This window comes from Enhydra lutris, unplaced genomic scaffold (genome assembly GCF_002288905.1).
Source record: "Enhydra lutris kenyoni isolate GAN:26980312 unplaced genomic scaffold, ASM228890v2 scaffoldscaffold9, whole genome shotgun sequence".
NCBI classification, from domain to species: Eukaryota; Metazoa; Chordata; class Mammalia; order Carnivora; family Mustelidae; genus Enhydra; species Enhydra lutris.
The window spans coordinates 37546142-37559324 of record NW_019154093.1 but is presented as its reverse complement, the minus strand read 5'-3'; the positions used below and the strand labels follow the sequence as shown (position 1 = coordinate 37559324).

The 13183-nt window shown below is 35.2% G+C and overlaps 1 protein-coding gene across 2 annotated transcripts in view; it reads right to left on the bottom strand.

Annotated features, from left to right (window-relative positions):
• Window positions 1–10665, bottom strand: part of LOC111143206 (leucine rich repeat containing 7) — a 336603-nt gene extending 325938 nt beyond the window's left edge. For both annotated transcript variants that reach the window (XM_022496767.1, XM_022496768.1), the window contains exon 1: window positions 10463–10665. In XM_022496767.1, coding sequence (XP_022352475.1) covers window positions 10463–10651 — 189 coding nt within the window. In that variant the 5' untranslated portion in view covers window positions 10652–10665. The remainder of the gene's footprint in view (window positions 1–10462) is intronic.
• Window positions 10666–13183: the final 2518 nt, after the last annotated feature.

The window sequence follows — 13183 nt, the reverse complement described above, 5'->3', positions numbered from 1 at the left end:
ATAGAAGAACACATTTAGAGAAAGATGCTTCAGGCAAGAGATTAAACAGAGTCAAATTTTGATTATGTATGCATCACTCACATGAGTTTCATTCTGGAGGTGGTTTTCTATACTCAGATAAATTCTATACCTTTGGCACCAGAGAAGAGTGATGTACCATGAATATCTGAGGGAGCAACAGAGTGGAAAAGGTCTTTTCCGCCCCCCTCCTTATTTAAGCCCAGGGTCTTAGGAGAACCTTCCATAAATATATGTGGTGCTCCTTATGTAAAATGCCAAGGTTCTGGATAATTCTGAGTTTCTGAAAGACAGACACTTAAGGAATATTTATTAATATGCAATTTTAAAAAATGGGGCAACTTTATTAAACAAGTAGCAGTTTTCATGTTTTCCACTCGTAAATTTAGGCCATGTTTAATCTAGAGCCAGGTTTTTCATATTTCTCAATCATGACAATTATTTAATCAGCAACTATAGTGATGCAAGCAGTGCCTTTCACTTTGAGAGATTCTTTTTGAGAAGAAAAAAATCAATTATCATTCAAGTTTTGATAAACTAAAATCAGAATTAGGAACTAATATCTCAAAATTTGTCACCCTAAAATATTTTTTCTGCGGCTCCTTTGATCTCATGACATTTCTCACAAAACTAGCAAGTGACCTTGATTTCAAGTAATTTTATTTAAAGGCCTGAGAGAAACATGCCCTCAGACTCCTAAATTAGAGACAGCAAATATCAGTGAATAAGAAGTAAAAAGAAACAATTAAATTGAAGATATATGATATGTATAACATTGGAGGACACTGTTTTTTGCTTGTTGAGCATCCATTCCTCTCCTTCCATTAGAACCTTGACCTTTCTTTTGAGGACATCTCTCATAGTGTATTAATTGGGAGGCAACATGTTTACATGGGGTTGTCTGGAGATTGCATTCCCCACAAGAGCAGCAGCATGTGGCCCATACTGCTACTGTGCTGAAGATTTTGTGCAGCAATCCAGAGCTCTCTTATTTCTCAACGTTTTCCCATGTAAAGTTCTCTAGTATCCTATTAAATTAATGAGCCCATGATATATTTCAATAAATATTCATCTTTACCAAAATAAGCCATTTCTCTTAACTCAAGAGTTATTTTTCATTCTACTGTTTTCAGATACTTTGTATTATTTGATCCTTACCACAATCTTTAGAAATGAACAGAAGCAAATTTGTTAGCCTCTATTGCACATGAAGAAGCTAAAGTTCAAAGAGGTTAAATAATATGTCTGAAGTTTCATGGTTAATTAGTATCAGAACTTGTGTTAAACCTAGGACCTCTTTCTCCAGACCTCTCTACATTGTATTGTAGTACTTACATGATACTAACCAGTGATAGCAGTCACTACTCTGTCATAATGCTTCCTTCAAAGGCTTATCATTTTTATCTATGTTTTTCTTCCCTTCTTTTTTTTAAAGGTTTTATTTATTTGACAGAGAGAGAGATCACAAGTAGGCAGAGAGAGGGGGGGAAGCAGGCTCCCTGCCAAGCAGAGAGCCCAACACAGGGCTCGATCCCAGGACCCCGAGACCATGACCTGAGCTGAAGGCAGAGGCTTAACCAACTGAGCCACCCAGGTGCCCCTCATTTTTATCTATTTAAAAGGAATCTTGGGGCCGCTGGGTGGCTCAGTCGGTAAAGCACCTGCCTTGGGCTCAGTCATGATCCCAGGGTTCTGGGATCAAGCCCAGCATAGGGCTCCTTCCTCAGCGGGAAGCTTACTTCTCTCTCTCTCTCTCTGCCTGAAGCTTCCCTTGTGTGTACTCTCTCTCTCTTTCTCTGTGTCAAATAATAAATAAATAAATAATGTTCTTAGATAGAATTAAATTATATTATAAAATAAATAAAAGGAATCTCAAGTGAGTGAATCACAAGACACTAAGTTTGAAAGAGATATTAAAGGATTTATTCCTTCTCCATCCCCATACATGTAAAAGTATGCCCCATGACATCCTTCCTTTGTTCCCTTTGTTTTAAAGTCAGAGGATACATTCCTTAACTTGAGAAAATATCATGTAGCAGATCTAATCTATATGGACAAAGTACTCAGAGTTTGATAGGTTAAAAAAAAATGCAGAATGCATGGTATTAGGTCATGGATTGCAGAGGAGGCACAAAAATTATCCCGCCTCACTTCAACCCCACCAGAATTGCATCAAAAATTAAACAAACCACCATTAAATGAGAGAGTTTTATTTTCTGTGTCCTGTGCTGATACGCTCTAACTTTTCCTGTCCTTTCTTACCTTTGGCCACTGTCAAAAGTCTTATTCCTTGTAAAATAACAGATATCATATTGGAGGAAGCTATCTATGCTGTTTTATAACAATGATAAAGTATTAAGGCAGTATTTGAATCCTGGTTAACACAGCTGAATTGTATAAGAAATCCAGAGATACACCTAAGTCTTAAATTTTGTTGGGGGGAACAGTGGTGGTGGTGGTGGGTGTTATTATTTCATATAAGATAATGGGAAAAACTCTGGTAAGGTGATGTTTAAGTAGAGAACTGAAGGAAATGAAGAAGGCACAGGCCATGTAGAATGGTGGCAGAGGGAAAAGCCGGGGCCAAGTCTCTGTGCACAGAGTTTGCTTGGCTTTTCTGTATAGGCTCAGGACAAACAGCTACAATACAGTTGTCATAGCCCATTTGCCGGTCATTAACTTTGAGCTCTATTTTACCTGCTGGCTGCTGGCACAATTCAGGTGCATTTTTGCTGCTCATTTATTTTCTGAAGAGTCAATGAGGATTTCTGCTATTCATGGCTCAGTGACTGGAGCCACGCCATGGCAAAATTTTCATCAGTCTAAAATATCCTTCCTTTGATAAATTCCTGACTGCTTCATATTGGATGACCAATGCTTCAGTTACACAACCTTGTATGAGTGGAAACCATGGAGCAGTGGCCACCAAGCAATGGTTTTTAATGCAGCCTTTGCTTGGCTCCTAGCTCCCCAGTGTCTGTCTGTTTCCCCAGAGAAGCAACTGTAGATATGGGAGGCATTTTTTTCTGGCATCCCTTACTGTTAGTTTACTGACTATATCTTACATTGCATGTATATTGTTAAGAGTTTACTTTCATTTTTTTCTATATACCTCTATGAGCTTGAATTTAAACGACTGCTTAATTAAAAACAAAATACTGAAAGAGATTGGATTCTGGAGCTCAATGTCATGTGTACTATGGATTATAAAGCTCCAAACTGATGCATTTGTATAGAGAAAATAATTACACACATGCATTACAGAAAAATGTTTTTAGCAATTTGGCTGCATTTCAAAAGGTGTTATATCTTATTTTTTAAATGTGGCATATGATATATCCATACAAAGTTATACTATTTGGCAATAAAAAGGGATGAAGAACTGATACATGCTACAAGGTTGATAAAACTGGAAAACCTTATGCTAAGTGGAAAAAGCCAGTCACAAAAGGCCCTATGTTGTATGATCCCACTTATATGAAATGTCTAAAGTAAGCAAATCCATAAAGAAAGAGATTTTCAGGGACTAGGGGAAGCAGAGAACGTGGAGTGACTGCTAATAGGTATAGTATGTTTCGGGGCAGGGGGTTAATTAAAATTTTCTATGATTAGACAGTGGTGATGGCATTATAGTTCTGCAAATATAATAAAACCACTAAACTGTACATACTTTGTAAGGGTGAATTTGATAGGTATGTAAATTTTATCTCAATAAAACTGCTTTATTTTTTATAAAGAGTATAAGTTTACTGACTATCTTTCTTGTGAAGGAATACCATTTATTTGTGTTTATGAATGTTTTCCACATTTGGCTATGAAAGTATTCTTTTACAGTAAATTAATAAGTTTTGCATGAGACTTTTTAAAATGCTTACTTAGGGGCGCCTGGGTGGCTCAGTCAGTTAAGTGTCTGCCTTTGGTTCAGGTCATGATCACAAGGTCCGGAGACCGAGTCCCGCATGGGGCTCCCTGCTCAGCAGAGAGCCTGCTTCTCCCTCTCCCTCTGTCTGCCACTCTGCCTACTTGTGCTCACTCTTTTTCTGTCAAATAAATAAATAAAATCTTTAAAAAATTATAAATAAATAAAATGCTTATTTAGCAAAAGAAAGGGAATGTCAGTTCCCACACTTCGCTGGATTTTGAAATCCAGAAGTGTGGGATCTACTGATCCGTATCAGGCTGAGGCAACAGAGGCCAGATGAAGACATTATCAATATGCCCTAGAAAATAAGCAAGTTTTGAGAATGTATAGTTAAATATTCAAATGAATACTTGCTTCTTTGGTATTCTTCCTAATTATTTAAAAATAGTTGTATGACTTCCCTGTATCTCACCTGTATTGAGTCCCTCTGAGTGTCATATGGCATTCTGATAGGAAGCTAGAACCTCTCCTTTCTCCTATATAAAACTCATATTTTACAAGTAAAATGACCTTAAATTTTAAATGACTTGGAAGATTGGAAATTTCTATAATTAGCTTTGATAGCACCACTCAGTTGAGGCTATAACCTTTTATTCATTATGAGCCAATAGGTTTTTGTAAGCTATAGGCATCCAGATCAAAATTAATTGGGATTCCTGATATGAGGAATTTGAGAGGCAGAGTGCGGGGTTTGGGGGGTAGGGAAGGAGAAAAATGAAACAAGACGGGATCAGGAGGGAGATAAACTATAAGAGACTCTTAATCTCGCAAAACAAACTGAGGGTTGCTGGGGGAAGGGGTGTTATGGAGAGGTGGTTGAGTTATGGACATTGGGGAGGGTATGTCATATGGTGAGTGCTATGAAGTGTGTGAGCCTGATGATTCACAGACCTATACCCCTGGGGCAAATAATACATTGTATGTCAATAAAAATAATTAATAAAAAACATAATAAAAAATTAATTGAGATTCCATATTTCTCTTACTCATGGAGTTTTTACCTACATGAGCATTATAAAATTTCCCAATTTTATCCCAGTCACACAGGTAACTCCTAGGCAAGTTCCTATGGTGGGTTTGTACTAAGCTCCTTAGATTATTAAGGCATGCCCTCTCTGCACAAGGAACTATGCTTCTGGCGTTACTACCCTGATTCTTCAAATATGTTAAAGGAATTCATATACTTTGCCTTAAAGTTCTGTTATTCTAAGACAAGTTTCCAAATTTTTTTGACCATTTTTCAAAGACATGCTTTCTATCACCATCTTAGTTACACTTCTCTGAACACATTCTAATTATTAGCTTGGTTTTAGACATTTATATATCAAATAAAAATGTCTGTCCACATGGAGGTATTCAACAGATGAATAAGCAAAATGTGATGGAACTCAAGAGAGAGGTCAGAGTTGGAGATGGATTTAAGGGTTATCTACTTAGAGGTGAGAATTAAAACCAGGAGACAAGATAATGTCCCTCAGAAAGAAAGGAAAAAGAAAATTGCTGAGAAACAAATAATTAAACTATAAAAAGCAAAATGATAGTACAAACCCACCATAGGAACTTGCCTAGAAGTTACTTGTGTTTTCCCCAGTAGTCATGGCCACTGTGTGTACAGGGATAAAATTGGGAAATTTTTTTGTTCAGTTACACACTGAGCTTTTGACTTGTTACTGTAGCATAGCCTATTCTATCCTAATGAATGCACAGTCTTTGGTAATAATTTTGGATAGGAACCTAACATCCCATGTGTCCTAAAAGAAGCTAATTAACTTTTCTGGCCTGGGTTTGCTTATTAGTAATAATTGAGGGCTATATTAAACAATCTCCAAGGTTGCATCTATTCAAATATAATACAACATTGTGATATCTTTGAGCCAGGGAAATTTTCTGTGTAAACCATGGTGTTATCACAAATGTGTTGGTGCAGCTGGTAGAGTCAAAAACCTACACCCATTACAGACGGGGAATTGATTTCTTAGAAGTTGTCTTTGGAGATTTTAGAGATAAAGTCATGCCACACGATTTTTTTTTTTTTTTTTTTTAGAGATCCAATGCCCAGAACTATCTTGGGATGTTACCAAAATCTTACTTTTGTTTTACTCAGGATAATTAACATGGGGATTATCCTTCATCAGTGATGGGAGAATGATGACTACTGATCATTGCGTATTTCTTTATTCCAGGTATTCCATATGCATCATCTCACCCAGTACGCACTTATCTATTTATCTGCCCATCATCTATCTAATCACTAGCAACCTCTATTATTTTCCCATTTTTGCTAATGAAGAAACTGAGACTCCCAGAAAATAAAATATCTTACCAACCAAATAGCAGTGCTAAAATCTAATCCCACGTTTGTCTGGGTCCAAAGGTCAGGTTCTTAGTCTCTAAAATGTCTCAAGGGGGGCGCCTGGGTGGCTCAGTGGGTTAAAGCCTCTGCCTTCGGCTCAGGTCATGATCCCAGAGTCCTGGGATCGGGCCCCACATTGGGCTCTCTGCTCAGCAGGGAGCCTGCTTTCTCCTCTCTCTCCCTCTGCCTGCCTCTCTGCCTACTTGTGATCTCTGTCTGTCAAAATAAATAAATAAATAAAAAATCTTTAAAAAAAAATAAAAAAATAAAAAATAAAATGTCTCAAGGGTAGATTGTAAAGTTTAGTATGGAGAAAGTTTTCTAAGGTTGCTACCTTCAGATTTTGTTCCATCCCCTTTTACATGTGGTTAAATTGACCTCATCTGTCAAATTCACTCTCTATGTCTCTCAATTTTGGTCACATATTAGCTTTTCCAAATTACTTCTTTTCTTTTTTTTTTTTAAGTTTCCTCTTCTGTTTCAAGAAGTTTCTCAGCAATTTTTCTCTTTATTGCCTTTTTATTTTAACTTTTGTCTGCCCACACTACTTTACATATAATATGTTATGGTCTATTATTCTGTCTATAATTTTAAGTTCCTGGTTCAAAATAACAAGCAAAACAGTACTAAATTATAAGCTGTGCAGGTTTTCTATTATTGCATGAAAGGCATGTCATTTTGTATTTTTACCTTTTACTATATAGCAAATTAAGTAACACAGATTGAACCATTCCTAATCAAAAACCTTCCTGTTCTTTCATTTCTATTTTTGCATCTTTTCTGACACAGTCTTGACATATCTTTTTCTAATGTCATTAACCTTCACTCTATTCTATACCTGTTGTATAACATTTTAGAGTAGTAATTCTTGGTCACCTAGAATAGGCTCTGAATAAAATATCAGAAAGAAAAATTTTTTTTAAAAATTACAAAGGTAATTCTTTCCGTAATATAATGTCAAAAATACAAATAACTATCTCATTTACTCAACAAATTTGGAATTACCACGGTAACAATGCCAAGGAAACATAAAGAAAACTGTGAAATAAAATGGCAGACAAAAAAAAATTATTTAATTTAAATTTAAAGATTAAACTCCCTAGAGAGTCAATACTTCATCTACTTTTCCTCAGGAAACAATGACTATATAACATTTTGTTTGTAGTGTACACTGTGGTAATCTCCCTACAGTCCTTGTACTCCTTCCCTTTATGTTGTGACCAGCAATCACAAATCCACAGAGGTGGCCTACTAGTGTTTAATTCAATCAAAGTAATCTCATATATCTTGTCATTGTGGATTCTATAGCAAAGGGATTGGATCAGCAATGAACATATAACACAATTAAGGCCAATGAAACGTAAGAACAAGTTGAAACTTTCTTATCCTTCTCAGAAAAACAGAGAGCTTTTGTTTGACTTCCTGTTTTTCTAATATGCACAAATATATCCAGGTACTGTTATAATCATGTCTCAATTTCAGATAACTTAGATCGTATCTCAATATCAAATACATTAGAAGAAAGTAACACAGGGCTGTTTTATGAAAGCAACACCTTGAATTTGGGAACTCAAAGAAACCTTGAGAGATTATGTGAAAGATCTTTGAAATATATAAAGCATAACAATAATAAAAGATAACAATTTCTCCTCAATTCAACACACTGGGAAATTAAATTGTCTCTGGTTCACTTGTATTATTTTTATGTACCGTTAATCCAAGCTTACATAGGCTACTGGTGACATACATGACATATAAGACTCTCCAATAACACTATCTGCCTAATTCATTGAGTCAAACAATGCTGTGTGATTCTCAATGCCTTTCATAATCTGTGTCCTCTACGCTCTCCCTCCTCTACTTACATGTTGTTGGTACTCCCTCATGTGTACCTGCATTTCCAGACTCTTCACAGCTCTACTGTGTCTCTCCTCACCTTCTCCATACGTAACATCTTAATTTTTGCATCTTTACCTTTTGGTCAAGTCCTCCCCCACCCCTGCAACAATGAAACTCTTCTCTACAGCAGTATTTGACTCTTTGGCTCTAATTACACATTATCATGCTTCTGCCACTAATGCTTTAGTTTTCTCTGTGATTAGGTGGTTAGATCCTCGAGAATAAGGATTGAGGCTGATTTCTCTTTAACCTGCCTAAACCCTCAAACACTGTGTAGTAATATAGATATTAAATAAATACTTGATTGATAAACCATTTTTTACTATTTGTCTTACAGAATTTGTTGCATAGCTCTAGAAAAAGACGTTAAATAACTAGATTGGTTTAGGGCTCCCAAGATTCAGCAGATAAAAATACAGCATGCCAAGTTAAATAACTATTTTTTTTAATATATCAAATGCAATATTGGGGGCATAATTATGCCAAAAATTCTGGGTTTTAGTTTAAAATTTAAATTTCAGTGGATGTCCTTTATTTATCTGGCAACATTAGATGAGGCTGCTCTAAAAAAATATTTATTTTTCTAAATTAGAGCTAAATGTCACATTTGTGAGTCACTTAAACTTTACACCATTTTGCTAATCAAGTCCTATAGTATATGAAGTTCTCTTCATTGTTCTACCTGGCAGGACAAGAAAGAGATTGAATATCCATTATGTGAAAGTTGTAACGTGTACAAGGAGGCAAAGATGAGTAAGATGACATCTCTGCCCTCAAGAAGTTCGTAGTCTTTGGGAGAAACAGCCCATTTCATGCCAGCCTCTTCTTGATATGCATCTACATGGCAATCAATACAGTTAAAATTTTTTTAGGCCTGACCCAGATCTCCTGACCCCAAATCTAAGACAACATTATATAGTTGGGTTGTCAAAAATGAAGTATATTTGTTTTGGAGTACAAATTAAATAGTTCCTGCCTCTGAAGTATTATATTAATAATAATTAATATAATTATATATTATATATAATTCTATATGATATAATTATAATTATAATTCATAATTTATAATTTATAATCCTAAGTGAAAACAATTATTCATAATTTGGTTTGATCAGCACATTATTCTCAGAATTTGATAATGAAGTGAGTTTTTATTATGGAAGTTTCTTTTCCTGGTTTCTGGGTATTTAAATATGCATTTTTTAGCATATTCAATGGAAATGTGTAGTAAGACATTTTTTCCCTCTGAGCCACTGTGTAAATCCTTCACAAGTAAATGCTATGCCTACTATTTAATGTGAGTCATTTATTTCGATGGTCATTAATATATAGTGGTTTAGATTTTGAACCTCTCTGCTGTGTGGCTTGGTCTGTGTTAGCTAATCTTTTATCATCTAGTCTTTTCTGCAGTGGAGAACAGGAGACAGGAGAGATTTTCTTTGCCTAGCACAATGTCATAATGGCAGTGTGTGTGCAAAATTTGATATTAGTTAAATTTTTAGCTCTACTCTGTTTATACTTACATGCCATATATTCAGTAATGACTGTAATAATAAAAAATTCCAAATTCCAGAAATAACAGCATGTTTTTCATAATAGTATTAAACATGTAACAGTGCATGTGTGTATGCATTTCTCAGACTTAGAACATAACAATTAAAGGTTTTAAAACAATGTCTCCTTAATGATAAAAATTTCACTTCTGGAATACAGTGTCATATCTTTCCATCATTTTCCAAATATAAGCTAATGAACTCAACTCACTGATATTGATCTCAATCTATATTTTCATGGAAGCCATTTTCAATTAAAATAAGGTGTAATTCAGGGGCACCTGGGTGGCCCAGTCAATTAAGCCTCTGCCTTAGGCTCAGGTCATGATCCCAGTGTCCTTAGATAGATCCCTGTACTGGGCTCTGCACTCAGCAGGGAGTCTGCTTCTCCCTCTCCCTCTGCTTTACCCCCCATTTGTGCTCTCTCTCTCTCTCTCATATAAGTGAAAAATAAAATCTTTTAAAAATAAATAAAATAAGATATAATTCATAAAATGATGATTTTCATGGAGCTCAATTGGTCATTAACACATCACATGAAGTTACAAATGAAGTGGTATTAAAAGGTACCAACAAGAATACTGGGGAAAGTTATATCAGTTTGAACAACCTGCCAATTACGCAGAAGAAAGCTGTAATTAACATTATTATTATGCCAAGTTTTGGATATCATAAAATACTCATTTATGGTGTATATTTTTGGTTGTCAAAGATTACCTTGGGTAGCTCTTCAATTTGATTGGCATCTAGATAAAGCTCCTCTAACGTCCGCTCAAAGTTAAAGACCTCCTTTGGCACCTGCTGAAGACTGCAGTGGGAGTAGTCTAAAACTGAGATGATTTCTTCTTCACCTCGGAAACATCGGCACGGCACCAGTCGGCCGATGATTTTCCGTTTGGTGGTCATCTCCAGGCACTGCACTAGAGAAAAAAACAGAAAAAAAAACCAACAAACCATGCTTAATTGACTGAATTTGGAGGGCATTCCTGTAATATTAAAACCTTAGAAATTTAATTTTAGTATACGTTTTATAATTATATAATGTTTTCAAGTTTATATAGAACATGTACATGCATTACATCATTTAATACTTGAACAGCCCTGCAAGGTATGTGAGATTGGTTTTATTTCCATTTAACAAATAAAGATATGGAATTCAGAGAGGTTAAGATATTTCCCATCATCACACAGTTTTGGAATGGCAGAATCTCCCCAGAATACAATCCTGACTCAGTGCAATGCAATTACCATGCTTACTTGATACACAGAACTATAATGTTTTTTTTTTTAATTTTACACAAATTACATGGCAGAACAGAAATATCTGGAATTTGTTGGAAAAATTATATTTTTTCCATTTCTGTAAAAATATTCAAGTTTCACTTCTAAGGTTTATGATGACCTCTTTTTGGCCTATAAATTCAATCCACTAATGAACATATATTTATTAAATAACCCCTATGTTCCAAGCACTGATCTAGTTACTGGGATAGAGTGATGAATTAAACAAAGTCCCTGTATTCATGAAGCTTCTATTCTATTGGAGATACAGATTAGAGATGGATTGTTTTTTTGCTTCAGAATGAGAACATATCTTTATGAATCGTTTGATTTTAATGGTAGAAAGCAACTTATGATCATGGTAGAAATTCCAATAATATCTTTCTCTAGGTTAAACTGACCAAATGCCATGAAATCTTGCACAGGCTTATACCATGTCACTTACAACACTTCATTAAATCTATTGATTTTCATGTTATTCTTCTAGACGCTAAGTCTTTTGAGAGTAGGAACTATGTTTTATTTATTTTGCATTTGTCTTATAGCTTGACATACAGTAAATATTTAATAACAAATGTAGAGTGAAATAAACAAATTTGTATGGAATCATAAAAGACCCCCAAAATTCAAAGCAATCTTGAAGAAGAAAAGAAGAGCTGGAGGCATCACAATTCCAGACTTTAAGTTATATTACAGAGCTGTAAGGATCAAGACAGTATGGTACTGACACAAAAACAGACCTACAGATCAATGGAACAGAATGGAAAACCCAGAAATAGACTCACACGATATGGTCAATTAATCTTCAACAAAGCAGGAAGAAAAATAGTCCCTTCAACAAATGGTATTGGGAAATTGTATGTCTTCATGTAAAAGAATGAAACTGGACCACTTTGTGAAACCATACATAAAAATATATTCAAAGTGGATGAAAGGCCTACGCCAGAGATAGGAAACCATTAAAATCCTAGAGGCGAACACAAAGAGGCGGTAACCTCTTTGATGTTGGCAGTAGAAACTTCTTACTAGACACATCTCCAGAGGCAAGGGAAACAAAAGCAAAAATAAACTATTGGGTCTTCATCAAAATAAAAAGCTTCTGCAAAAGAAACAATCAACAAAACTAGAAGGCAGCCTACAGAATGGGAGAAGATATTTGCAAATGACATATATGAAAAAGGGCTAGTATCCAAAATCTATAAAGAACTTATAAAACTCAACACTCAAAAAACAAATATTACAGTTAAAAAATGGGCAGAAGACATGAATAGATATTTTTCCAAAGATATCCAGATACCTAATGGAAACATGAAAAGATGATAAACATTACTCATCATCAGGGAAATAAAAATCAAAACTACAATGAGATATCACCGCATACCAGTAAAATGCCTAAAATTAACAACACAGAAAACAACAGGTGTTGGAGAGGATGAGGAGAAAAGGGAACCCTCTTACACTATTGCTGGGAATGCAAACTGGTGGAGCCACTCCAGAAAACAGTATGGAGGTTCCTCAAAAAAGTTAGAAATAGAACTACCCTACAACCCACCAATTATACTAATATGTATTTACCCAAAGGGTACAAAATATTAATTTGAAGGGATAAGTACACACCAATATTTATAGCAGCAGCATCAACAATAGCCAAATTATGGAATGAGCTCAAATGACTGATGAATCAATAAAGAAAATGTGGTGTGTATCTACAAAGTGGAATATTACTCAGCCATCAAAAAGAATGAAACTTTGCCATTTGCAATGACGTGGATGGAGCTACAGACTATTGTGTTAAGTGGAATAAGTCAGTCAGAGAAAGACAAATACCATATGACTTCACTCATATGTGGAAATTAAGAAATAAAACAAATGAACATGGCAGAGCGGGGTGGGGAGGAGAGAGCTAACCAAGAAATAAACTCTTAACTATAGAGAACAAACCAAGGGTTGTTAGAAGAGAGGTGGGTGGGAAGATGAGTTAAATGGGTGATAGGTGTTAAGGAGGGCACCAGCTGTGATGAGCACTGGGTGTAATATATAAGTATTGAATCACTAAATTCTATACCTGAAACTAATATTACACTGTATGTTATCTAACTGGAATTTAAATAAAAACTTGAAACTAAAAAGAAACAAACATACAAACAAAAAATGAAT